The sequence below is a fragment of the Physeter macrocephalus genome, chromosome 2, assembly GCF_002837175.3.
Source record: "Physeter macrocephalus isolate SW-GA chromosome 2, ASM283717v5, whole genome shotgun sequence".
Lineage (NCBI taxonomy): Eukaryota > Metazoa > Chordata > Mammalia > Artiodactyla > Physeteridae > Physeter > Physeter macrocephalus.
In genome coordinates this window covers 130,641,841-130,669,206 of record NC_041215.1, presented here as the reverse complement: position 1 = coordinate 130,669,206, position 27,366 = coordinate 130,641,841, and the positions used below count along the sequence as shown (strand labels likewise).

At 55.2% G+C, this 27,366-nt stretch overlaps 1 protein-coding gene across 1 annotated transcript; it reads right to left on the bottom strand.

Annotated features, from left to right (window-relative positions):
* Positions 1-14,182: 14,182 nt before the first annotated feature.
* On the bottom strand, positions 14,183-27,160 carry ITM2C (integral membrane protein 2C). The gene is made up of 6 exons (XM_007127014.4): positions 26,932-27,160; positions 18,653-18,793; positions 16,391-16,579; positions 15,605-15,715; positions 14,922-15,072; positions 14,183-14,407 (listed from the first exon to the last, which is right to left on the bottom strand). The coding sequence occupies exons 1-6, from the start codon at positions 27,061-27,063 to the stop codon at positions 14,316-14,318; spliced, it is 816 nt and encodes a 271-aa protein (XP_007127076.2). The 5' UTR covers positions 27,064-27,160; the 3' UTR covers positions 14,183-14,315.
* Between the last annotated feature and the right edge of the window lie 206 nt (positions 27,161-27,366).

Genomic DNA, 27,366 nt, shown 5'->3' with positions numbered 1-27,366 from the left:
TGCAGGACTCTGCTCATCTCACTGTGTCCCCGTCAAACTCCAGCCCTCCTTTCTCAGTAGGAGCCAGAAGTCATGGAATCCAAGGAGCGGTGTCCCATCCCTTGGCCTTGAGGGAGGGTGAGTGTGTGAGGGTGGCCTTTGGTGGCTGTCTGTGGGGTCTGATCACCATCTCCTTGTGCAGGAATGGCTGAGGCTTCTGTCTGATGGGAACTCGGCCAAGGTCAAACAGGAAAGTGAAACAAGTAATATCACAAAACTGTGAAAACTTCTGGTCTTGAGGACAGAGGATAACATTTAACATGAATCCAACACATAGGTCCCCTGCTTTGCTTGTTTGGGCCCCACCCCCATCCCTCACGATACCCCGGACTTCCCCATCATAACACTTCACACAATGCCCGATAACTTCCGGTTTGTTCTCTCCTACCAGACCTCGGGCTCTAAGGGGGCAGGGCCTGTTTCTCGTTCACGATCCCATGCCCAGCACCTGCCACGCTGCAGGCTCTCCACCACGCTCCAAGAGCCTGTGTTTCGTATCTTGGTCTAGATAGCAGGTCTACCCAGGCCGAGAGGCTGGCTTTGAGGTCTGGGAGCTCCCGGAGGGCAAGGCTGTGCCCCGCTTATCCCTGTTCCCATTCCCCGGACAGGACCCAGCACACAGGAAGGCTCAGAGCCATTTATTCAGTGAATGAATGACATCATCTCCTCACTCAGCGCCTGCCTTTTTGGTTCCATCCCGGCCTGCAGCCCGGGTGAGCCGAATGATGTGCAAAAGGCCTTCTCTTAACAGCTTGGGAAACTGCGCCGACACCCTCTCTGCACAGGGGCAGGATTGGATGCGGTGAGGGTTTCCTCTCGACGCCCCGCGGGCAGCCGCGTGGGGTGTTCTCACTTGCTGGACGCCCTCTCGCCCCGAGGAGGGGCGGCCATGTGGCTGCCTCACACAACTGGTGAAAGACGGCCCTCCTGAGCCGGGGCATAGAATCCCCCAGGCTCAGGACTGCCCGAGGGGGCCCCTGAAGCCCGAGACTTGGTGCCAGTCACGGAAATACTGTTTTCTCCCCCCAGTGCTTGTCCCAGTTCTGGTAAATGCGAGTTGCATTACCAGCATGAGAGGCAAGCGCAGAAAGCCAGCCGGAGGAGATCCGACTGGAAACGCTCCTGGTCTCAGAGGCACGAGCTCTGCTCGGCAAAGCCTGGCCCTGGAGCCTTGGTGACAGCGGTCTCCCGGGTAACGGTGGCCAGAATGGGGCGCTCCGGCCCTACGGGGGTCTCTGGAGCCAACCGGGCAGGCTGCGTGGGGCAGCTCTGCGGTGACACGTCCCCCGAGGGGAGAGACGACCTGGGTGGGTGCTGGGGCTCCATCCGCCCTGCAGGCCAAGGAGGTGGGTGCAGCCTGGGTGGTTGGGGGCTGAGATGTCCTCCGTGACACCTGGGGGATGGGGGCACTCGTGAAACAGAATGCATCTCGCCCCTCCACCCCCACGTTGTAAGGTCCCCAGTCACCGCAGCCCAGGCCTGCCCCGCCCCCCAGGAGCAGGGCATTTCGGAACACCTAGAGAAGCAGGTTTTCCCATCTCTTCTGAAACGGAAAAAAAGGAATTTTGCTTCCCAGACTGATCAGAGCTGCCCCGTCTCTCAGGCCATTTGGTGCCCCTTCAGATTGCTGCCAACTGCTTCTAACCGCCTGGAGCCAGAGAGGCCTGACGACGCCCCAGGATGGCTCGGCTGTGCCCCCGCCTCCTACCGAAACGGCACAGCCTCGGCCCTGCAGAACGGGGCCTCGGTGCACTAATGAACTGCCAGGGCTGCCCAGGCAGAGGCTGGGGTAGGGGGTGGTCTGTCCTCTTCCAAGCCTGGACTCACCACTTCCTTCTCTTCTCTGGCTTCGTTCTCTCCCTCCCCAGCTAAACTTACCGGGAAGAGAAGACCCGTGGAGGCCCCCAGGAGGCCGGTTATAGTTTGACAACGATAAATCCCTCTCAATTAGTGGGAGCCCATGGGGGGGGCGGGGGGTTGGGTTGGGAGGGGTGTGCAATGTTAGCATCGTTCCACAGGATGTGTCCCAACCGAGGAAAACTGATGGCCTAAACGCGCCCCCCCCCAACCAAGGGGCACTGGGAAAAGACCTTCCAGGAGTGCAGCCCAGAGCCCCAGGCGCTTTGCTGCATGTCCAGGAGAAGGGGAGGAAGGCTGGGGGGGATCTCCGGTGAGGACCCTAGAGGCCAGAGACCAGAGACAGGAGACGTCAGAGGCAGATGCCAAAAGGACTAACGGTGGGAAAAGTTTTCCACTGTCTTCTGGCGGTAACGTGTGCACAGGATTGTCTAATATTGACATCGAATTCTTTTGAGCCATGGGCTACTTATAAATTCTTCCAACTACTGTGAGCTCAAATGAGAGCTTATTTCATCCTATCAATAGCCAAACGAGATAGATATTATCATCTCCAGTTTACAGAGGGGGAAAATGAGACTTGGGGAGATTAAATAACTTGCTCAAGCCCACTGTGGTAGCTTGTAACCAAAGATGGCCCCAAACAACTTCACCCCTTCATGTACACGGGTGCTGCTTCTCCCCTTAAGAGATGGAGCTTATATCTCCTCTTGAATCTGGGTCAGGCTCAGAACTGCTTGACCCATAGAATGAAGGGGAGATGATGTGCTGGGACCTCCAAGCCCAGGCATTAAGAAGGCTTAGGAGCTTTGGCTTCCTCCCTTTTGGAACCCAGCCTCCATGATGTGGGGAAGCCCAAGCAGTCAGGTGGAGAGGCTCATTTGGAAGAGAGTCAAGGCTCTCGGCTGACTGCCCCAGCTGAGCTCTGAACTGATGTGAAACTATCGTAGAAGAGGATCTTCTTTCCCCCATTAAGACAACCCAACTCATGACACATAGGGCAAAGTCAAGCCATCTCCACCGAGCCCTGCGCACATTGTAAGATCTTGAGTAAATACCTGTTATTCTGAGCCACAGGTTTTGCAGTGTTTGTTACTCAGCAACCGATAACCAAAACAATCACACAGCCAGTAAGTGGCAGGAATGGGATTCAAACCCGGGTCTGGTAGTCCAGAGTTCGCTCTCTAACCACCGTCTCCCACGGCTGACCTGCGAACACTGATGTGCAGAGTACCATCTGACCCATCTCCCCGAGATGAGGCCGGCAAACTTCCTTTCACATCCAAGATGCAGGCTGGGCACCCTCAGTTTCCAGGAGCCCTGGAATGTCAGAACCTTCCCCCTCGCACAGCTTCTGGAACTCCCAGCCCAGCCTGGGCTGGGTGCAGAGAGACGGCCTCAGGTCAGACTCACTGCTGCAGCCGCCTGGGATGCCAGCGGGCGCCCTTCCCACTTCTCCCCGCATCCCCCCTCCAAGTGTAGATGAAGAGCCCACGAGCTGAGAGAAAAAGGAGTCAGAGGCAAGTGAGGTTGCCCTGGTCTTCCTGCCCCTCATCACCTGAGGCCAGCTCCAAGGAGGAGCCTTGTTACACCCCTCTGGGATCTGAGAAAAGAGGGGGATAGCGCCGCCTAGTCAGACATTCCAAAATAAGGGCTTGGAAAGGAGGTGGCCCCAAACCAATCCTGCAACCCCAGGATGCTACCTGGACAGAGCATCTCTAAGGAGAGAATGATCAGCGTCCTACGTACCTTGGCCTTTTGCCAAGTGAGAGGGGCTTCCCTGAGTGTGCCAGAGAACTTGCTGTGTGTCCTCTGCGGCTGGGATAGGGGAGCCTGGGGACCTGGTGTGTGACAAGCACGTGTAGAGGCTAGCGGTGACGGGCTGTGTCTAGAGCAGCCCTAGTGGAGCACAGAGCAAGGGGAGCTGGCTATGCCAGGAATGCCCATGCTGCAGAAGCATGGCATCAAAAGGTACATGAGGGAACTTCCCTGGTGGCGCAGTGGTTAAGAATCCGCCCGCCAACGCAGGGGACACGGGTTCAAGCCCCGGTCCGGGAAGATCCCACATGCCGCGGAGCAGCTAAGCCCGTGCGCCACAACCACTGAGCCTGCGCTCTAGAGCCCGCGAGCCACGACTACTGAAGCCTGCGCGCCTAGAGCCCGTGCTCCGCAACAAAGCGAAGCCACTGCAACGAGAAGCCCGCGCACCGCAACGAAGAGTAGCCCCCGCTCACTGCAACTAGAGAAACCCCGCGGGCAGCAACGAAGACCCAACGCAGCCAAAAATAAAATAAATAATAAATTTAAAAAAAAAAAAAAAGAGTACATGAATGTCTCAGGAGCTGGCCTGGGATGATTAGACCCAGCCCTAGAAGTCTGAAGCTGGCGGAGCGTTCACCTGCGCTGAGATGTAGCAGGAGGTGACGATGGGGGATCAGAAGCTCCCACAGGTGCCGAAGTCTCCCATCGGTGGCCTCTCCTGCCCCTTGTCTCCTCCCTCCGTCACCCAGCAGCCTGGGGCGGGGAGGAGTGGAAGCACGAGGCGGGGGTGGGAAGCTGCTGGCAGGGCTCTCCCTGCCTGAACCGGTGGGGTTTCCCTGTGGCGCGGGTCTCCACGGTGGAGGGGGCAGCTCCAGCTCCCAAGAACTTTGGAGTCTCCACTGTTTTGCATAACTCCACGCTGTAATTACTGAAATCGGATTTTTGTGGCTAAAAGTGACCCAAGGCGTTTTTATTATCTTGGATTGACCTGCAAAACCAAGAAACTGACCTTAGATTTCATCCAGGGTTGAGGGAGAACTGACCCCACAGGGCAGGTTTGAAAAGGAAAAGGGAGAATGAAGTGGTTTTCTGATTTTACCCACAAGGCTCTCTTGCTCAGTAAAACTCTTACACAAACAAGGAAGAATTCTGGCTAATTTAGCCAGAAAGGGAATTATTGATAGGATACTGGGTAGCTCAGAGAATCACTATGGGCTCAAGAAGCAGCTCCAGCAACTACATGGTGACAAAGGGAGCTGCGGAGAGGATGCCACCTCCTCCCGTCAAAGCCCTGTTGGTGGGGGAAATGCCAAATACAAGCCCGTGACTCAGATGCTGGGCCCTGGAGGAGGGGAAGCAGGCAAAAATCTATGAAAAGGGTGAACCCTTAAATGATCACTCTTAAAATGGAAGTAACAGCTGCATTCACCCCCAAGTTATCAAGATGACATTTTCTGCCACCAGGCTAAATGAGGATTTGAGAACTAGATTGTTCTACAAGATAGATTAGTATAGAAAAATAAAGATACTTTCTTGCATGACTGAGTTTGCAGCTATGAGATTCATATTCACCCCAGAGACAAGGCAAGAAATGAACAAATGAATCAATGAAAGTCCCTGGCATGTGCTTGTACACAATGGGTCCTGGCTCAATAAGTGTTGGACAAGGATGCTGGTCAAAGTCATGGTCTACCCTTCCTCCCCATCCCCCCCCACCCAATTATCTCATTGCTGCCCGGTTAGGGGCAGGGCCTTCACTCCTGCGGGGCCAGCAGGGCATGTGAGCACTTGGTCTCACAGGCGGGAGGCTCGCTCTGTGCTCTGGGAGCATGTGTAGCACACAGCAAGGGTCAGGAGACCCAGTGGTAGGTGGCAGCGTCGGGGCCTCACCGATGCTCTGGACCCGCCCTCCTGGAACGGCACCACCCATCCCTGGTGCCCCCAAGCCCTGGACTCCAAGCCTCCCTTCCAGTCCCTCAGCCTCCCTCAGAGGACTCAGCCCCAGGAGGGCCATAGGTGCCATGTCCTCTGGCCCATGGAGGGCGTACCTCTTGTCCCTGTTGCATTTTGCCCTCCCCCCCCCAGCCCCCACACCATTGCTCCTCACCATCCTTCAAAGCTCAGGTGAGTTCCCGGGAAGCCTGCCCTGGTCACTGTTTTTGGTCTCTCTCCTCTGAGCCCCAAGCTGCCAGGCCACATGCAAACCGGTGTTCTTAAAGCTGGAAAAGAGCCTTTTCAGAATGACTTAGTCCAAACTCTCCACTTCAAACAGGGGCAGGTTGAAACCCAGAGACAGTGTTAACCCACTGTAGCTGTACAGCCACACGGGTGGTCAGTGGCAGAGTCCAGACCCCTGGACCTCCAAACTCCCGTGCCCCTTCTCCCTCCTGGGAGGCTGCATGCACTGCCTCGCGTGTCTGCTTCATATGTGGGCGCTGTGCCTCCCCACGAGGGCACGTCCCATGGGGATGGTCTCTTTCTCCTTCTCAGGCGGACAGCAAGTGGTGCCCAGAACCTGCCCAGAGCCATCCCCGGGGTGGGCAGAAGCCAATCCAGCATTCCCTCCCTAAGCATTTATTGATGCTCTGAGGTCCCGATAAGTAAGACTAGCCCCAGTGGGTGGTAACTCCTTCAGGGGGGAAGGCTGAGAATGGTTTCCGTGGAGACCGCCCAGGCTCCGGTTTCCATAGCAACGCTTGCAAGCGGTTACAGCGCTTCCCACTTATGTCAACTTAACATTTCCAACTGTTCTAGTCTTCAGGCCAAACCTGGGACTAATGCAGAGCTTCCTTTCTAGGACGGGTGACAGACCTCAAGGGCCAGAGGGGAAACAGGTGAAACACTGTGCGGTTAGCTGACAGTGAGGCCACCTCCTCACCTAGCAGGCCCTCCTCCATCCCAGCTGCAGGGTATATATATGCCGAGTCATACACACACTTAAGTGATAAAAAGAGCACATCTTCATGACGTGGAAGGATATAAAGTCTTACAGCTCCCTGCCACCCCTGCTCTTCAGAGGTAACTGGTGTTACAAGGCTTTGAGAATCTTTCCAGAAGTAGTATATGCACCTCCACAGAGCTAGCTTCTAGAAAGTTCACAAATGGTATATGTGTGTGTGTGTGTGTATATATATATTTTTTTCTTGCTCAGCCACCTGCTTTACGCTAATTATAGATCTTGGAGAACTTTACACATCAGCACAAATAGATCTACTTCATTCTTTGTAATGGCAACAAAATATTGCATTTCTCTTTTTAGAACTAATTCTTCATCTGAAGGTCTTTGGTTTTCAGTTTCTTGCTATTACAACAATAAACATCCTCGTACATATTATTTCTGTATACTTGTTTGAGTATATCCACAGGATAAATTCCCCGGGGTGAAATGGCTGGGTCACACACATTGCATTTTACAATCTGAAATTTTACAATGTGATTCTTGTCAAACCAATTTACTGCCACTATTGATACAAAAAGACTTATACACACTTGGGAAGACTGGGCATTATTAAACTTAAACAAAACAAAACCACAAAACCAATCTCTCCTAATCATACTATATGAGACCAGCAAAACTTTAACACAAAAACCTGACAAGGACAATATGAAAAAGGAAAATTACAGGTCAGTCTTACTAACAAACATATATCTAAAACTCCTAAACAAAATATTAGCAAACAGAATACTCTAGCATAGAAACAAGGTAATACATCATGATCAGATCAGTTATTAATGCTACTCACCTCATTAACAAATTAACGAGGGAGAAACATGTAGTCATATCAATAAATGCAGAAAAAACATTTGATAAAAGAATTCAACATACATCCCTGACTGACGCGGGTTCGATCCCTGGTCGGGGAACTAAGATCCCACATGCCGCGGGGCACCTAAACCTGAGCGCCACAACTACTGAGCTCGCGTGCCTCAACTGGAGCCCGCGTGCCGCTAACTACAGAGCCCACGTGACCTGGAGGCTGCGCGCCACAACTAGAGAGTGAAAACCTGCACACCACAACTAGAGAGAAGCCTGCGCGCTGCAACGAAGAGTCCGCATGCCTCAACTAAGACCCGACATAGCCAAAAATTTTAAATAAATAAATAAATAAATAAATAAATAAATCTTAAAAAACCCCACACACCTTCCTGATTAAAAATAAAAACTAGAAATAGAAGACAACTTCTTTAATTAACCTCAGAAAGAATATTCTCCCCAAAGGGAACCCTCCTGCACTGTTGGTGGGAATGTAAATTGATACAGCCTCTATGGAGAACAGTATGGAGGTTTCTTAAAAAACTAAAAATAGAACTACCATACGACCCGGCAATCCCTCTACTGGGCATATACCCTGAGAAAACCATAATTCAAAAAGAGTCATGTACCCCAATGCTCATTGCAGCACTATTTACGATAGCCAGGACATGGAAGCAACCTAAGTGTCCATAAACAGATGAATGGATAGAGAAGATATGGCACATATATACAACGGAATATTACTCAGCCATAAAAAGGAACGAAACTGAGTTATTTGTCATGAGGTAGATGGACCTAGAGACTGTCATACAGAGTGAAGTAACTCAGAAAAACAAATACCGTATGCTAATGCACATGTATGGAATCTAAGAAAACGGCACTGATGAACCTAGTGGCAGGGCAGGAAGATTCAGACGTAGAGAATGGACTTGAGGACATGGGGGGGAAGGGGAAGCTGGGACGAAGTGAGAGAGTAGCATTGACATGTATACACTACCAAGTGTAAAATGGATGGCTCGTGGGAAGCAGCCGCATAGCACAGGGAGATCAGCTCGGTGCTTTGTGGCCATCTAGAGGGGTGGGATGGGGGGGTGGGATAGGGAGGGTGGGAGGGAGACGCAAGAGGGAGGGGATATGGCGATATATGTGTACATATAGCTGATTCACTTTGTTGTACAGCAGAAACTAGCACAACATTGTAAAGCAATTACACTCCAATAAAGATTTAAAAAAAAAAAAAAAGAGTATTCTCCCAATAGCTATACTAGAGCTACACTCAAGGTGAATTCCTTTAAAGTCAAGAACAAAACAAGATTTGTAACTATTTCCAGGGTACCAGAGCTCCTAGTCAGGGAGGTAAGATAAGAAAAAGAAATAAAAGTTTTAATTATTTGAATGGAAGAAACAAAATCTATTTATAATCAAAACAATTGCTTATATCAAAAACACAAAAGAATCGTTGGGTAACCTCTCAGAATAAGAAAGACAGCTTGGCAAATTTGCTGGATCAATAGTCAAAAATAAATTACATTTCTACACACTAGCAACAAAGAGTTATAATTATTAATTATAATGTCAACAGTATAAGAGATTTAGGAATCAATGTAATGAAAGCTGTGCAAGACCTCTACTGAAAAAAGTATGAAACTGTATTGGAAGATATTAAAAATCCAAATAAATTTTAAAAATACCATGTTCATGGATCAGGACACTCAGTATTGTAACAATTTCAATTCTCCCCAAGTGGATCTACAGATTTAATATGAGTTCAATAAAAACCTCAACAGAACGTTTTGTAGAACTTGATAAATTGTTTCTGAAATGCATATGAAAGCAAAAGCCTAAGAATAGTCATGGCACTGCTGGAGAAAATTAAGGTGGGAGACTTGCACAGTCCGATGTGCACGTCTTATTTAACTGTGGTTATGGCTCAAAGAATAAACCCAATAGGACAGACTAGAGAGCCCAGAAATAGACCTTATGCATATGGAAACTAGATCATTGCAGACACACACTGCAGCTCAGTGAGGAAAGGAAAAAAAATCCACCACAAAGAGAACGAATGATTATTCCTACCTCACACCATACCAGGGAATAAATTCCAGGGGATTTTAAAATGTAATATATAAAACTTTAAAAGGAATAGAAGAAAATATAGGATAATCTCTTTCCATTCTTGGGATAGGATGGATTTCTGAAACAAGGTGCACAAAACCCTAACCAAAAAGAAAAAGATGGATACACTTGACTATATTAAAATCAATAATTTCTGCTTGGGAATTCCCCAGTGGTCCAGTGGTTAGGACTCCGAGCTTTCACTGCCGGGGGCCCGGATTTAATCCCTGGTTGGGGAACTAAGATCCTGCAAGCCACGTGACATGGCCAAGCAAAAAGCAACAAAAAAATCAGTAATTTCTGCTCATCAAAGAGGTCACAGCGAAAAGTGAGAAGACAAGCCACAAACTTGGGTAAGGTATTTGCCACACGTCAATGACAAAATATATAAAGCTTATATAAAATATATAAAGAACTTCTACAGGTTAATAAGAAGAGAATGAAGCATCCAATAGAAAAATAGGCCAGAGAACACAAACAGGCATTTTATATAAAAGGTCCAATACACATATGAAACTTGACTCACTTTCCTAGTAATCAGGGAAGTGACAATTAAAACCATAATGAAATATCATTTTACTCTCAATCCATTGACAAAAAATCTCAAGTGTTGTTAATATCAAGTGTTGGCAAGAACTTGGAACAAGGATGCCTATGCAGCACAGGTGGGAATGTGAATTGGTTCAACTCATAAGAAACAATCTGGTAGAGTGTTTTTAAAAAAAATATTTATTTGGTTGCACTGGGTCTTAACTGCGGCAGGCGGACTCCTTTAGTTGTGACTCAAGGGCTCCTTAGTTGCAGCATGTGGGCTCCTAAGTTGTGGCATGCATGTGGGATCCAATTCCCTGGCCAGGGATTGAACCTGGGCCCCCTGCATTGGGAGCACGGAGCCTTAACCACTGTGCCACCGGGGAAGTCCCCAATCTGGTAGAATTTTTGTGAGTTGGCCATTTGCATACTATGTGGCCCAAAGATTCCTCTTCTAGGGAATACAGGTGTATATAATAGAGAAACCCTTGCAGAGGTGACCAGAAGCCTTGTAGAAGAAATGTTCTTTAACGCATTGTTGTAATAATAGTAAAAAATCAGAAAGAACCCAAATATTCATTGTTAGAATAGGCAATTAAGTTATATATTCACATAGTGGATTGACACACAGCAGTACAAATGAATTAAATACTATTACAGGTGTCAACATGGCTGAATCTTAGAAATATAAGCTTGAGGGGAGGAAAACAAATCAGAGAATAATACATGTATTTTATTACTACTTTTATAGTATTCAAATCCAAGCAAAACTACATTAAGAGCTTCATAGATATGTGGTTATAAAGACTTTTAAAGCAAAGCAGAGAAACTCAGGATAGGAGTTACCTGGATTTGTTAACTAATATACAAAGATTGGCTTAATAGATGGAAAATTGGTATATTTTCATGATGGTCTTTGGATCTAAAAATAGATGTATCTTTAATGTCCCTCATAGGATATAGAGGTGGGGGGGGGGAGTAGAAGCTGGGATGATGTGGGAGCCTCTGAACATGGGAGCCGACAGTTCGTTTCACCCGAGCATGAATGCTTCTCCCCATATTGGGAGGTGGTCTACTTCTCCTCCACGTAAATCAGGGCTACTTTGGTGACTTGCTTTGACCAATAATGCATTAAAGTAATATTCTGGAACTTCGGATTCCAGGCTTTAAAAGGACTGGCAGCTTACCCTTCCCCTCACTTGGAGCTCAGTTTCCAAGCTGTAAGGAAGGCCAGGGTATTGATTGGCACCCGTTTGTAGCCATACCCTGGACAGCAGGGGCCATTTTGGACGGTCCAGCCCAGCGAAGCCTCCAGCTGAGTGCAAAGCAGGAGGGAGCAGCTAGCCCACGAGGGCTAACACCAGCCAGTGTGGAACTCGGCCATCCTGCAGAATTAAGTTCTGGGGTGGTTTGTTATGCAGAAGCAAGGGGAGAGGGACATGCAAAGAATTCAGTGATATTGGCAGTCTTCTGTTTCGTGGGTTGGCTGTGGGGTCACTGTACTTCACAACTTACATGCTGTTATACTATTCTGTACGTATTAAATGCTTCACAATATAAAATATGAAAAACAACCCAACTTATCAGATAGTATCTCCTTAGTTTTGATTTGTATTTTCTATGCAACTGTGATTAAACATCTGTGCATGTTTGAGCAATGATCCATTTGTATTTCTCTGTGAACTGCCTGCTCCTATTCTTTACCCCTTTATCTATTGGGTTGTTCACTTTTTCATATCGATTTATAAGAACTTAGCATATTAAGGAAAATAGCCCTTTTATGTCCTGTGTTTCTAAAATATCTCCCCCAGTTTGCCACTTATAAAGCTTTTGACTTTGTGGTATGTTCTGTTGCACATAAATTTTAATTTTTTATTAGTCCAAGTTATTATTACTGGTAGGTATCATGCTTAAAAAGATTACCCTCCTCCAAGATGATCTTTTAAATCATCTCAAGTACTTTTAAGATTTCATTTCATACTTAAAACCTTTGAATTAATTTTGTTACAGGGAAGCAGGACCCAGGTTAATTTTTTGTCAAAATGACTAGCCAGTTGTTCCAATAAAAAGAACCCACACGTACCCCACTAACCTGAATTTCCTTGTACTTAAGTCAACTTCTGGGCACTCCACTGTCTCACTGATCTTTTCCTTTGCTACACCAAACTCTTTAATTCTACTAGGTTTTATATTTGGAGACTGTTCTCCCCCCCTTTTCAGGATTTACCTGGCTATCCCCCATGTTTACTTTCCTCAAATAACTGAATGTGTCAGGTAAAGAATAAACCCTGTTGGCATTTTAATTGTGACTGCGTTGCATTTAGATTGGGAAATGTAACAGAACCCAACATCTCTGCAAGATTGCCTTTGCATCTGAGAACAAGGCGTGTCTGCACTAATTTGAACCTTTTACGTCCTTCGCAGGATTACCGAGTCTGTGAGCCAAGGGTGTAGACACCCGTCCTTGCCCCCAGGGCAGGACCCAGGTCACACCTCTGGGGTCCACTCAGCCAAGGCTCCAGGCAGCTCCCACACCCTTCTTCTCTGCACATGTGACCCTGTGACTCACGCCAAACCCTACCTCGGATCCACCGACATGGTTACTAATCGCCCAGAAAGTGTGGCGAACACGACACCGTCCTTGTGCTCAAGGACAAGCAATAATGACGTCATCTTCCGTGTAGAACTGAACGGGTGGTTTTATAGGCACTTAAAAGCAGCCAGACCTTGGGCAAGTTGCATGCTCTGCGGTCCCTTTCCTCCTCCCTTGCCTGTAAAACGTGAATCTACCTGGCGGGGAGTGACAGAATGAAGGGGACACCTACGTTCCTTGGCTGAACCTCGGAGCAGGCCCACCTCTTCAGGGGCCAGACGCCAAGCCCTGTGAGTGAGCTTCTCCTTCCTGCCGCTCCCACCACGCCCACCTGCCCCCCCCCGGCCCCGCCCAGCCTACGGGTTGGAGGAGCACCTGTCACCAAGCCGACACCCCGCCCCGCGCCCCCCACCCGCCTTCCCCAAGCCAGAATCACAAGTCAAAAGATGTGTATTGTTCTACAGACACTTCTGAAAAGAGATCTAATTGAGAAAATATACAAGGCATTTAAGAGTTTCATCTCCAGTGAGCACCGAAGTCTGACTGGAGGCGTCGGAGCCCTCCTCTTCAGGGCTCAGGGCTGAGAAGGTTAGCACATCGAATCATCAGTAAAAACATGCAAAAGTGAGAAGGAAACGGAAAATAACGCTATGTTCCCCCAAAGCAGAGGGGGACGGAATTTCAGAACAAGGAGGCAGGGTGTACAAGTACCAGGTGGCTCTCCCTCCCCCGGTTTTCCTCTCAAATGCCCCCCCCCCACCCCCGAGCTGGAGAAAGCAGGGAGCCCCGCCCACTCGGCAGGACCCACATCAAATGCCCCCCCCCCCACCCCCGAGCTGGAGAAAGCAGGGAGCCCCGCCCACTCGGCAGGACCCACAGCGCATCCCTGCTCAGGGCTCAGCCCGCAGGGCTGCCCGTGGACAGGAAGATATCTCCCCACTTCCGCCCTGTTCCTTCTCTGGCTGTGGCCGCGGGGGACCCCGCTTGTGCTTCTGGCGGGCCAGGGCCCCCAGCCCTGGCTGCTTCCTTCTTTGGTTCCACCCGGAGATTGTGCTTGACGGATTCATCCCACCACCCCCAAACTCCAGGCTCCCACTGGTGGGCTGAAGGCACTGACAGGAGTCCTGGGGAGACCCCCAGGACAGCCACCTCCCCTTGTGCTCTGGGCGGGTCCACCCCTGGGTACATTCCCTCCAGCCTCAGCTCAGGCCCGGGACAGGGGAGGAAGTGTGCTGTGCACGGAAAAAGCCTCTCAGACCTTTCTCCGCTGTGCAGACGTTCCTGAACCCCACTCCACCCCCCTGCCCCCAGCCCACCCCTCGCCAGAGCCCCAGCATGCCTGGCCCTTCCCTCCAGTCCTCCCCTTTGGGCTGCCAGTACAGCTGTGGGCCAGGCCCCCGGGGACCTGACCTCAAGATGGTGGTCACAGAAACCATCTTGGGGCGTCCCCTCCATCCCCCAGACCCAGGAGGTCAGCAGAGGGTGAGGCCTTGAGAGGTCACAGCTCTGGTACAGGGAGGCGGGCAGGGCTGGAGAGAAACGGGAAGACATGTCACATCTATGGAAAGGAGTCCAAAGTACAAGCTAAGCGAGGGGAAGGGCCAGAGTGGCCAGAAGAGAAAATGGAAGAGGGCAGGGGCGGGGCCTGGAGGGAGGGGCGGGGCTTCACACCACCCCGCAGATGAGTGTCTCCACCACGAAGGTGTTCTCGAAGTGGCGGATGGCGTTGCAGTTCTTGGCCCCTCGCTTGTTGATCCCTGGGAGAGAACAGAGAAATCCCAGTGAGGCCTGTGTCCTGGCCTAGAACTGGCTGGGCCACAAAGGCCACCAGCCTCAGAGCCTGAGCAGGGCCTCAGGACCCGGGCCGGGGAGGAGGAGGCCCAGGAAATGAAACCCAGATTCACCCAGAGGCAGCGCGGTAAAGTGGCATGAGCTCAAAAGCTGGAGTCAGACCTCCCAGCTCTGCCACCTTCTTGCTGTGTGACCTCAGGGGTGTTTCTTAACCTCTCTGTGCCTCCATTTCCTCATCTTTAAAAGGGGCGGCAAGAATAATGATGACGAGGATGACGATAACTTACACTCTCTTAGGAGGACATAAAGAGTGTAAAGCAGCGCCTGGCACATAGTAAGTGCTCATTAGCTGTTATTACTGCTGCCGCAATCTGAGCTCTCGGACAGCTGGTCTCCAGCTACGCGGCCAGGCACTGCCAGAGGGTGGCCATGGTTTGGAGCTCAGGGCAGGGGCCGAGGTGGGTGGAGGCAGCCACTCACGCCTCCGGGTGGCCCTGCGCCGCAGCCGGTAGGTGTCCTTCCCGCTGCACAGGTGGTAGATGAAGGAGCCCAGGGCCTCCTTGTCACTGACGTGCTCCGTGACCACCATCTCCTCCTGGATGATGTACGTCTGCGGGAGGTAGGTCCCCCTCTGCAAAGGGAGCGGCCACGGCACTGGGTCAGTACCAGGGCTCGCTGCTCTCGGTCCCCCATTGCCCTCGCCTCCCTCCTGCTCACTTGAGCCGAGTCCCCCCCCAGCGCCTGCAGTGCCCTCCAACACGCCCAGCCCGTCATCCACAGGCCGCGTGGCTCGCCTTTCTGACGTCCCCAGGCATTTCCTGCACCTGCACCCGCACTGCCGTGAGTCACGTGTGTGCGAGTGTGCTCTCCCACCCTAGGGGGGGCGCTCCTCAGGGGCAGGGCCCCCAACTCCTCCCTGCACTGCTGACACGGGGCGACGTGGGGCATGGCCGTGAACACTGAGGAAGCTGGTCTTGGGGTTCTCCCGGGGGGGGCAGAAAGGAGAGGTGTTGGCTCTGAATGTGGGAGAGGGGAGCTGGAGGCGGGGGGACCAACCTGGGGTGCTGGGCCCAGCTGACAGCAACGCCCAGGCCCCCCATCCTTCCCTTGTCTCATGGAGGCGGGGCAAGGGAGAGACAAGATGCTGCCGGGGCCGGGCTCACCTTCACGTTCATGAGGAGCTCCCAGAAGTTGCGAGGGGGCAGCACGATGGTGGTGTTGAGCTCAATGACATAGCACTTGTCCAGGGAGATGTCGTGATAGGCAGTGAGACCCTGAACAGGAAGAGGGGGCCGCGTCAGTCTCCGCAGGCGAGGGACTGGCCCCGGCGGGCTGTACGAGGCACGAACCCCACCGCGCCCATGACGCACCCAGATTCCTCAGCACCGGGGTGGGGCCCCCTTCTCCCGCTCCTCTCCTAGCCTGTGTTTGTAGAAGGTTCCACTCACTAGATGAAAACACTATTAAATGCTTCGGTTGTGACAAGGATTCTTCTTGGGGGTATACAGCTTAGGTTCGAATTTCAGGGCAACGTCCTACCTGTGCATCTCACCAAAGCTGGGAGGTCCCGCCACCCCTGTGGACAGCCTGGACACTCAGCAAGAGATGCTCCTCCCAAACCCGTGAGCCGCATCTCAATAAGATGTCAACACGGAAATAGCTCAGTAAAAAGCAACACTGGCCTCGCCCGTTACAGCCAGCTGTCAGGTGGCCAAGGAGAACATCAACCACGACTAGTTCACATTCAGTGTATAACCGCATGACGTATATGATAAAAGTGGTCTCTTTAAATCCCTGATTGACCTAAACCGTAGATATCTACTCCACGGTTTCCATTACAGGGTATGTACTCCAAGTTTGTATAAGGGGCGTGGGCATTCTCCTTTCACACCTGTTCCTCCTTGTGGCGCCCCCCTCGCCGCCCCCGCCCCGTGCCTGGCCAGCCTCACCCGCTGGAAGTCGTGGATGATGTCCGCAGGGTCACTGCCCCCAAACTGGGGCACCGGCACATTGATGCGCTCATAATTCTCCTCGAGGTAGATCTTTACGTCCTCCTCCAGCTCCATGCGAGTGCGGGCCTGGGAGGACAGGGAGTCCTCGTAGAGGACGCCACAGTGGAAGAAGTTGTCTCGGGCCAGCTGAGCAAGGCGTGGGGGCGGGGGGAGAGAGGGAGGGAGAGGGAGAGAGGGAGTGAGAGAGAGAGAGAGAGAGAGAGAAAGAGAGAGAGAGAGAGAGAGAGAGAGAGAAAGAGAGAGAGTCTGGTCACACAGCGCCCTCCGTGAGACCACTGCCACCTGCCTAACCACTCCCGGCTCCGAAGGCCTGGGGAGGCAGGGAGGATGGGTCTATGACACCCATTTCACAGATGGAGAAACTAAGAAACATGGCGAGTCAGGGAGGGTGAGCCGGGTCTGCCAGTTCCTAGGAGGACGACCTCTCTGGGCCTCAGTTTCCCCATCCGTAAAACAAGGTGACCCCTCAGGCCCCTTCTGGCCTCCGAGTCCATGAGTCTATGGCTGTGAAATGGGGCAGACCAGCGGGGGGACAGACACCTGAGGAAGAGCCTGGGGTCGGAGGGGTGTCCTCAGGGGCAAACAGGGGGACTCTGGATTGGACAGGCTGGGCCCTGCAGGGTGCCACCCTCCGCCACCACCAGGGGGTGCTCGCCCGCCCTTCTTGCCCCCTTTGCGAGGCCCTGCAGACCTTGGAGGGCACGGGAGGAAGGGGTAGCAGCTGAGAGGCAGCCCTCTTATCAGATTCTGGTGGCACCGTGTCCAACCTCAAGCAAGGACCCACCACCTTCCCTGGATCCTGTGCTTCCTGAGAAACCTACACAAACACGGTGTCCCCTATCTGAGGGGCACGCCTAATCACTCCATCAGTAAGGGAAGGGAGGCAGCCTGGCGTGACTGAGGCTACATGACTGACCAGTGGACCGCGGGCCCCTCCTACTTCTCCAGGACCTCCTCCGGGTCCGGCCCACGGTGGGCAGACACCCCTTTCTCTGTTTTAGTGTAAGTTGTCCCGGGAGGATGAATCATCACACAAGAATCATACTGTCCCAGGGCGTAGACCCAGAGGCTGCTCTGAGGTTCCCCTACTCCCTGGGCATTGGGGTGGGGTGAGGAACCCCAAGAGGGCATGAGGGGGTGGGTAGGATCAGAGGGGAGGTCCAGGGCAGGGCCACAGCTGCAACAGGAAAAGGCCCCAGAAAGCGAGAACCAGGAACGGGTAGGGAAGCAGGCCATGGACAGAGGGGAGCTGAGGTTTCAAGGGTAAGGTCACATGGACTGCAAACTCTTTAGTCATTTCCACCGTAGAAAAACTGGATGACAACAAAGTCAAAGTCCAATGCTTGAGGGTGGGAAGAGTTCACTTGGGTCATAAATGACTGGCAATTCCCAACCTTTTTGTCACCGAGATTCCCCATTCGTTATGTTTATGGTTATTCTGTTAAGCAACCTTTCATTTAACTACCTTCAGTTCTGAGAGCTTGGTGGCCCTGCCTCCCTCCCCAGGCCTGGGCTGATCGCAAGGCTGCTGACCACCACCAGTTCTTTGGCCCAGCTTCGTGCCCAGATTGGTTGTGTGAGCAGATAACCAGGGTGTGATGGTAGGTGGAGGTGACTGTCGATAAGCCACCCTCCACCCTTCACGGTTTATAGCCCAAATGTCCACGCGTGTAAGTCCTTAGAGCAAGACCCATGGGCACAGGGGCCGGGCTCTGAAGGGATCGCAGAGTTCCAATTTCTGCTGCACCTGAGTTTCTGGTGCTAATGCCCTGGGGTGATGCTGTGGGAAGGGGCTGCGGGCCTCCAAGCCCGGATTCCAAGCCTGGCTCCCCCATCACCGACCGTGCTCCTGGGAGAGCTCCCTGTCAGCCTCAGATGCGTCCAGAGAGCTAGGTAAGGACACTCCTCCGGAGCCCGAGGCAGCCAGAGGACGGGACCGGTCCTGTCTCCCGGACCAAGGCCAGGGAGGAGAAGGATTCAGGTCTTCTGGGCTTGCCCGGGCGCTCCTCCCACCTAGGGGGCGTGCCCAGGGCTCCCCGCGGCCCTCTCCTCCGCCCCGAGCACTTGGCGGAGTGCTCTCCGCCGTCATTCAGTGCCCGCTCCTGCCAGCTCCCACACCCACCGCAAACGCTCGCCCTGCCCCGCCCTCTAAAGCGCCACTCCTTCTCCAAGGCCCCGTCTCCCTCCGCCCCGCCTCACCTGAGCGAGGAAGAAGTATCTGTAGATGTAGACGGAGGCGAACACGAGGCCCATGAGCAACACGACCATGCCCATCGACAGGTAGCACAAGCCGCCCACAGAGCTCCCCTTCTTGTAGCGGTGGTAGGGGGGCCGCTCCTCCTGTGGACAGTAGTGCAGGGTCAGCCCCGTGGTGGTCCTGTACCCCTGGGAATCCCCGCCACCCCTTTCCGGAAGTGAGACCTCACCCTGCTGGCTGGGAAGGAGCCTTGGAGCAAAGGGAGGGGAGGACGACGCTCAGGACACACAGAGCATCGTCTCTGGAAGGAAAGGAAAGCATTACCAGGACCCCCCCCCCCCCCGCAGCTGTTCCCGTCTAAAGAGAAACGGAGCCCCACCTTGGACCCACGGGGACGAAGCAAGCATGTTTTGAATCACCCACGCCATTAGCCCCTTGATTATACCAGTTGGGACCACAGTAGATTCTTTCAAACGTAGAGAGGGGGGAAGCACAGACATGGCCTTGGTACTGAGCCAGGCCTAGGGACCTGTAGGAACTGGAGTGACTGGGCGGGCCGGGAGCCGCTGCTCTGGGCAGCGGGGACCAGGGAAGTCTTTTGAGGTAGGAAGTGACAAGATCCACCCGAAAGCTGGAGTGCCCAGAGGGACCGAATGGGGACAGCGGGGGTGGGGAGTCTGCTGGGCTCTTCCAAGGAAGCTGCGGGGGGAAATGGTTGCTGACCAGTGGGGACAGGGCTCTGGGAGGCCCACAGGGTCTGGGCACGGGAGCTCGTGCCCTCCGGCCACCCTGGGCAGAGGTCAGCCCGCCGGGGCAGGGATGGCATCACACGGGCACTGTTGTCGAGCAGGCTGTCAGAAGCAGGGCCCGCAGGGTGAAGTCTGGAGGCTTCCGGAAGCCTCTGCCGGGAGGGAAACGTGGCTGCCGGCAGGGAGGCCAGGGCAGGAGCTTCCTGGAAAAACCCCCTCTGGGGAGCCAGGCTCAGGTTCGGGACAGTAGCTGCAGGACTGCCAAGAAGCAGCAAGCCAGGCTGACCCAACTCCAGTCCACACACGTCTGGGCCAGTGGATGGAGGTATGTGTAAAACTCAGCAGCCCTGCTTTCCCTGGGGCACTGGACTGAGAATCTCGTGACTCAGGCTCTTCCCAGCTGTGTGACCTCGGCCATCGCTTGTCTTCATGCCCTTCCTCGCAGGCACCCCTGCCCTAACCAGGGCCTCCTTCACCCTGGAGATGTTGCAAGCCCCAGGCCTGGCTCTGCCTCTGGGATCCGTCATTCAATCCCTCCTCCACGGTGTGCGGATGCAGCCGGGTGAGGGTAGAGGCCAGTGCCCCTGCCAACCTCAAGGAGCTGTGGCAGAGGTGGGGGGCAGGAGGGGAGCCTGGACCTTCCCGCTCCGGCTCCGCCACTGACCGTCTGCTTAGCCCTCTGGGCCTGCTTCCACTCTTCCTTCATCCTGCATAGCGGGAGGTCGGGCAGTGGGGACATGATTCAGGTCCAAGTTACCCAGGACAGGCCTTTATTCTCAGGGCACACAGGGGGCCCAGCCTGGTAGGGGTGGGGTGCAGAGCCTGCTGTGCTTGGGGCACATGGGGGTGTGGGACCTGGGCCTCAGGGAGCAGAGGGGCATCCCATCAGAGTGGGTGATGCCTCCCTGCTTGGAGGTCTCCCCTCTCCCCACACCCTTCCCTCAGGAAAAGGGTAGAAAATGCCTGAAAGACACACACCCCCTATCACGAGGCACATGTATCACCAGGCCAGTGGCCCCCAGCCTCCAGCACCATGGGATGGAGACACAGGATGGAGAGGTGACCCGGCCCATCCCATACCCCCTCACAGGCTGGGCCATCTGCAGGCCTGGGGCCTCTCCCCACCCTGGCCCTGCTGCAGGGGTGCTGCGATCGAAACCAGAGAAGCACCTGGTGAGACCACCCCCCTGGCTGGCATCTCCTCGGCATGCTGGGGCTCCCTGGGGGCAATAACCAAGGTCACTAGCACACTTGGGTGGCCACTGCCCACAGGGCCTCCAGGGACAGCTGCCAGTGGGAGGGTGTGGGGGACTGCAAGCGTTTTGACTTTCCAAGGGGCTCCCAGGATCAGCCCAGGACGGGGCGACCCGATGACCAAGCTCCGCCAGCGTCTCGCAGGAATAAGCCACCCAGGGGCTCCAGCCATCCTCAGTGGGTCCTAAGGAAAGGTGGGTGACACAGAAGAAAGGCCAGGCGCCACACCCACTGGGAATCCTGCCCTGGAGGCACAACATTTGTATTTAGCGAGACCAGTGGGGCAGTGGGGACCCAGAGGCCCCCAGCAGGGGCTGCGATCCATGCAAGGGGAGCGTCCCATCCTCCTGACCCTCCAACCCTCTGCAGGTCCTCCTGTGAAATGTGAACAGACTCTTCCTGACAGGGTTTTGTTGGGATTAAAGGAGACAGAGACCCTGAAAGCCCTTTGTAAAGGAAAAAGTGGTAGATAAAAATAGCAGATCTTTATCAGCTAAAGCTCTCCTTTTTTTTTTTTTTTTTAGGGCCACCACCAGCCAGCTGTCGAGGTTGCACAGTGGCCATGCTTTGCTCCTGCAAACCAGAGAAGCAAAAGCAAGCTTATGAGAATCGCTTTAAAAAAAACCCAGAAAACAAAAAAAGTCAATGGCCTACAAAGCAAGAGCCCGAGGGCCAGCTCCACAATTGAAGTTCACAGACAGGGTGAGGCCTACCAGTTTTATAGCTGCCTTTCTGCTCCCGGCTGGGTCAGGTGTTTCTCTGTGCCTGGGGGAGGGGCGGGGCAGGGGGGCCAGGCTGCCCCAGGTCGGGAGGAGGTCAGGGAGGATGGGGAGTGAGGAGGGGCTCCAGAGGAAAATGAGGCAAGGCTAACGTGGCTGAGGACAGTCTCCAGCCAGGACCCCTGGATCCCACCCTATGTCCTCACACGTCTCTGTGGGTGTCCCTGTGAAGGCTGGGCATCCCCCCGCTTTCCCAGAGCAGTGGACAATGGCTTCCTATCCTGCTCCTACTGACCCTGTAGGGCACACCCATGGCTCACGCCCTGCTCCCCTCCCTACCGGACACCCCTCGGCCTGGCATGCAGGGGCCAAACCCCCAGAAGCATCAGGGCTGAGCAGGAGGGATGGAAGGGAAAGCAGGCCCAGAGGCTGCTGGTGTCCCGGCTTCGAGACAGAGGCACTGGGACGTAAAGCCCCAGGTGGGCGGGAGGCCCCTGAATCCTGCCCTCGCTGTCAGTGCTTGAAGGGTCAGCCCCGAGCTGCAGCCCCCAGAGGCCTCTGGGGAGCCTGTAGGCAGCCTGGGCTGGAACCTGGGGCCTCACCCCTTAGGATCCTGGCTGCGCAGCTCAGCCAGAATGACAGGAATGACGGCCGAGGGGCCAGCTTTCCGAAGCCCCCAGCTGCTTCACCTGTCATGCTGGAGCCCCAGGAGAAGCCCCACCCCCCCCACATGGAGCAGTTACCCACAGCCAGGCATCTGGGGGCTTCCAGAAGGTAGAAAAATACTGCTTCCATGGCAACTGGGCTTCCTGAGCCACAGGCCTCGCTGTGCACTCATGTGGGGCACGTGGGCCACGTGTCCAGGGACCCAAAAGGGGCCCAGGCCTCGGCCTGCCGGTTTCACGGAGCCTGCAGCGGAGCTCCTTAAATGATTAGGCAAAGCCAGGGCCAGAAGAGTCAGGGGGAACTCAGCCAGCTTAAGCATTAACTCAGAAGACCCGCAGGGCTCATGCACAGAGCTCCCCAGCTACCTTCCCTCAGTAATGATGTCGAAATTAACTGCAGGCAGGTTAACTACAGTTGCAGGCTGCTCGGAGGCGGCTAGCAGGGAGCCAGAAATGCAGCCACAGCAGGCCCAGGAGGACAGCTGGGGGCGGGTCTCGCCTCACCTCCCCAGCACCAGTCCCCCCTCCTCAGCATCTTTCTTTACCAGGCTGCAGACCACAAAGGCAAGGGCACCAGTGAGAGAGAAAGAGAGAGAGAGAGACAGACAGACAGAAGCCTAGCAGGGGTCGGGGGACTGGGCCTCTGCCCACGGAGCACGCAGAGCTGTGCTTAGACGTACAGACATCAGCCGGGTAAAGGCTGATAAGGCATCGTGAACTTGCCATCAGGGAAACCCATTCCTGCCCTGTGAGCCACTGGTGCCCACGGTGCAGGCCGTGTGAGGAGGAGGGGCGCGGACCCCGAGAACACCCTCCACAACCCTCTGCTCTGCTGTGCTTGGCTGGGCCACGCAGATCCCCTCTTCTGTTCTGTTCCTGACAGCCAAGGTGGGACCCCAGAGAACAAAGGCTGGGGGGGACGAGAAGCAGAGCTGTGGCTGGAAGGGCTCTCCTGGGGGAGACACAGCTCAGAGACACAGCTCAGAGACACTGCAGGGGCTGCGCTTCCCTGCTCTTACCATAAACATTTTTTTTATGGTTAAGAGAAACTCATCCTCTGGGGCAATCTGCTGACAGCCTTGAAACAAGCAAGGATGGGCCGCGGGGAGAACAGAGAAGAGAGGGAAATGAGAGAGAAAGCAGAAGAGCCACTGTGGCACAAGTCCAAACACCACAGCCCCTCGGGGAAGGCCCAGGGCAGGCGGGCAAAGGGCAGGCCTGCCCATTCACCAAGGTCCTTTTGGCCCAGGCCGCAGGGCTGGCGGGGATGGGGCACTGGGGCAGGAAGACGCCGAGCCCTGCGATCCACCCTCCTGGCCGGCAGGGGACCCTCCCCCACCACTCCAGAAGACTCGGCTCCCTCCTGCCGAGGACCTGAGGCCAGGAGGAGGAAAGTGAAATCTGATCCCAAGGTATGCGGGCTGGGGGAGGGGGCGACCCAGGGGCCATTAATCAAAGGCAAAAGCCACGGAGAAAATTACAGCGCTGAGATGACTGTACTGAACACCGTCCTCTCCTCTTGCAGGCCCCCAGCTCCGACTGTTCGAGTCTCTACATGCCCACACCTGGCTCTGTGTGTGTGTGTGTGTGTGTGTCCCACACCTGGCTGTGTGTGTGTGTGTGTGTGTGTGTGTGTGTGTGTGTGTGTGCGCGCTGTGTGTGTGTGTGTGTGTCCCACACCTGGCTGTGTGTGTGTGTGTGCGCGCGCGCGCAAAGACACAGGCAGATCGTGGGGAGAGGGGAACCGGGCTGAGAGGCCCAGGGCAGGCCAGTAGGGGAAGAATGATCCGGCCAGAGCGTACTAAGAGGGGGTGCTTCCCGTCCAGCCCACCTTCCAGGCTGGCTTGCTGCCAGCTGCCCATCGGCGCAGGCTCCTCATTATCTGGGAGGCAAGCACCACATGGGGAGTGCGGACAGCTGGAGGCGCAGCTGGGCCCTCACACCCATCCCTTCCTGGCCCACCGAGGCGCTTCCTTCCAGCGGCACGTCTGAGGACAAAATCCTCCTTGTTTCAGATTTTACTCAGAAGCGGGGGGGGGGGGGGGGGCAATGTGAGAGTGCTCCTGCCGTCCTACCCTGGCCCCTGGGGCCTGCACACAGGTTGAAATTTTATTAGGACAGCTAGAGGGTGGCTCATGGGTGAAAGGCACTCGTGAACTCATCTGTTCATCGAGTGGTCCTTCCAGGGCTTTAAATCTTATTTTCGAGTCCAGTTCAGTAACCAAGGAGGGTTCCAGGGTCACCCGCAGCCAAAACAGACCTTCTGATAAGCTTTCCTCTGGCAGGCCCATCAGCACAGGACAAACCCAAATGCCCTGTCTTGATGAAGCAGCTCCTGGGGCCTCCCAGTCTGCCTGCCCCGGGCTGATGCTGTCCTGGGCTACTGTGAATGCTGGGCGCCTGCTGAGCTTACTGGGCGAGGTAGGAGGCAAGAATGGGGGGGCTTGCTCTACGTTGGACACTGGATGTGGGGGAAACGTACCCACTGGCCAGGCGAGGCCACGAGAGGCTCACAGAAGTGAACTCTCTTCCCAAGGCTCCGATTCCACCAGGAGACTGGCAGAGCCAACATGCGACACCCAAAAGCCTCCCCAGATCCCCCGGGGGCCAGTGAGCTGTGAAAGTTTACTAATAAGCAGATCTGTCCTAAAGGGGCTGGGATTTTAATCCTCCTCCTGGGGCCCCATTGCTCCCCCTTGCCAATTAAGACAGCCAGGGGACCCTACCCAACTAACAAGGTCTGGGGGGTTGGCACACTCAGCAGGCTCGAAGCCATCGAAAACAGCACAGGGCAAATGTTGTTATTTCCATTTCACGCTGGATGAGGGGGAAGAGAGGACGCTTGACTTTGGAGCCAGAAGCTGGACGTCAGTTACCGCCAAGGCGATGGTGGCATCTGCCAGCCCGCCTGACACCATCAGCAGGCCGCTGCCGGAGGATGTGCCACTCCTGTGAAATTCGGCAGACCTTCTGATGGAGTTTGAAATCCATCCCTCCACTGTCTGGCTGGTCCTCCCTCCTGCCCGAATCCTATAGCTTTCGGAGGCAGGGTCCAGTTTTCCAGGCCTCAGCTGGGTGCCCGGCCCCGGGAGTAGCAACTGGGAGAAGACAGGGGTGAGTGTGCTGCCTTGGGCCCCCAGCCCTGCACCCTCCAGGGGCTAAGTGGAAGGGAGGAAGGAGGTTTAAAGGGCCCCCTGCAAACTTTTAAAGCTGCAGGCCGGGCTTTCCTGGTGGCGCAGTGGTTGAGAATCCGCCTGCCGATGCAGGGGACACGGTTCGTGCCCTGGTCCGGGAAGATCCCACATGCCGCAGAGCGGCTGGGCCCATGAGCCATGGCCGCTGAGCCTGCGCGTCCGGAGCCTGTGCTCCGCAACGGGAGAGGCCACAACAGTGAGAGGCCCGCGTACCACAAAAACAAAACAAAACAAAAAAGCTGCAGGCCATGCCTTCAAATATGAAGTGTCCCCCCCATCTATAAGCATCAGAAGAAGATGGAGCTGCTCTGGTGGGGGCTGCAGAGCACCCCACCCCCCGGAAACCCAGCCCCGGGGGTCACTGATGCTGCAGCGAACACACCAGGGCAGGGGAGCATGCCAAGGCTCTTCCTGAAATTCCCCACTTAGGTATCTTTGCTCTGGCTATAACACCCACCTCTGAGGACCCTCTCCGGTGTCCTCTCTTCCAGGGCACAGGTCATCCTGAAGCACCCACCCTCTCATACCCCCAAGCAAGGTTTAGTTTGAGCCATCAACTTGGGGAGGGGCCTTGGCGCTGAGGAAGACTTCCCATAAGCCAGCAACGGGAAGCGGGGGTGGGGACGGGAGTTTGGTGCGCCCCAAGAACGCCAGGAGCGACGGCCGCGTGGAAGCAGCGCAGACACCTCTGCCGAGGCACTGTATAGCCAGGCTGGACCAGCTCTCTCTCCCTCCCCTCCTTGCCCGCCACGCGTCCTGCCCCCTCTGGGCCCTCCCCCGGTCGGACTCCGAGCAGCTCAGACAGTTTTCCACGGCGGAAATGCCTCCTCTCCCCCAGGCCGGAGGGAAAGGGGAGGAGGGGAGGACGCTGGAGGGGGCGGGGTGCACCGAGGCCCGCCTCCACAAAGCGCAGCCTGGGTGCTAGAGGGCACCAGGGCACCGCGGAGTGGAGGGGGTAGCCCAGTGCGCGAGGGAGCCGGGAGAGGCAGGAAAAGGGCAGGAAGGCCCAGGCGGCAGGGGGCGCGGTGGGATCAGGGCACCCAGCCTCGTAACCCCGAATCTCGAATCCCGGACGTGCGGCCAGCCGGATTCTGGTTTATCTCCATTTCATGTATCATCACTTTCTGGTCCACCAATTCAGGTGCAGACTAACAGCACATCCCTTGCCCCCAGCAGTCCCCCGTTTGGGATGCAATCAATAGTCCCGCTCCCTTCGTTGGCACCAGAGCCCCTCTCCCCATTCCCCACCAATCACAACCCACCGCCCTACTTTGGGGAAACAATGTCCAACCCTCCTCCCATCCCCCACCTGGGGACTCGACCCGCGGCCCCTCCTCCATGATTGGAACCAGACACACATACCCCCACCGACATTCCTCGAAGCTCTCCGGACCAGCTCCCTCCCCTATTCTGGGGCCAGGCGCCTAGGGCTCGGTCCACTTTTGGAAGAGATCTTGAGCGCTTCCTCGCCTGGGACCATCGACTCGGACCCCCTCCCATTCTTCACACTTACGCTTTCGGCTGCCGCTGAAGACCAGGACCCAAGACCCCTCCCCACTTCGGGATGGATGACCCGTTCCGGAATCCCACCCCGCTCCGCTCGAGGCTCCGGGGTCCCGATGCGCCTCGGGTAGTCGCCGGAGCCGGCAAGGCGCGCTTTGACCCCCCGTCCCCTGCCTGAGACCCCCGGTCCCTCTCACCCGAGCCGGCGTCAGCAGGATCTCAGCGGCTGGGGCGGGCGCCGGGGCCGAGGCCGAGGCCGAGGCCGAAGCCTTGTCGGCCTTGTCGCCCTTGATACCGGCCACCGCGGGCTGGAAGCTGATCTTCACCATGGCTGCGCCGGGCCGCGCGTCCGCCCTGCAGCCTCCGGCCGTGCAGCCACCCTCTGTGCAGCCTCTAGCTGTACCACAGCCGCTCGGCTCTCCGCAGGCACCGGAAGTTTGGATCGCGTTGGCTCCTTTTCTCTAACCCCACCCCCAGCCCGCCCCAGTCCCAGCCCGCCCCGCCCCCGCCCCCGCCCCCCCAAGGGAGGGCCTTGGCGCCCTGCGCGCCTGCGCCCCCGCGCCCCCTTCCCGCCAGCGGGGCTCGCAGTGACCCCTGCCGGGCGCGCTGCTCCGACCTGGGGAAGTCTAAGG

What these genes read in the sequence shown, in the direction of transcription:
- ITM2C (XM_007127014.4), bottom strand. Translation starts at nt 27,063, where the DNA reads ATGGTGAAGATCAGCTTCCAGCCCGCGGTGGCCGGTATCAAGGGCGAC. An exon ending in GATACTTCTTCCTCGCTCAG is followed by an intron (nt 16,580 to 18,652) that starts GTGAGGCGGGGC and finishes CGCCTTGCTCAG; the next exon opens with CTGGCCCGAGACAACTTCTT. An exon ending in TCATCCACGACTTCCAGCGG is followed by an intron (nt 15,716 to 16,390) that starts GTGAGGCTGGCC and finishes CTTCCTGTTCAG; the next exon opens with GGTCTCACTGCCTATCACGA.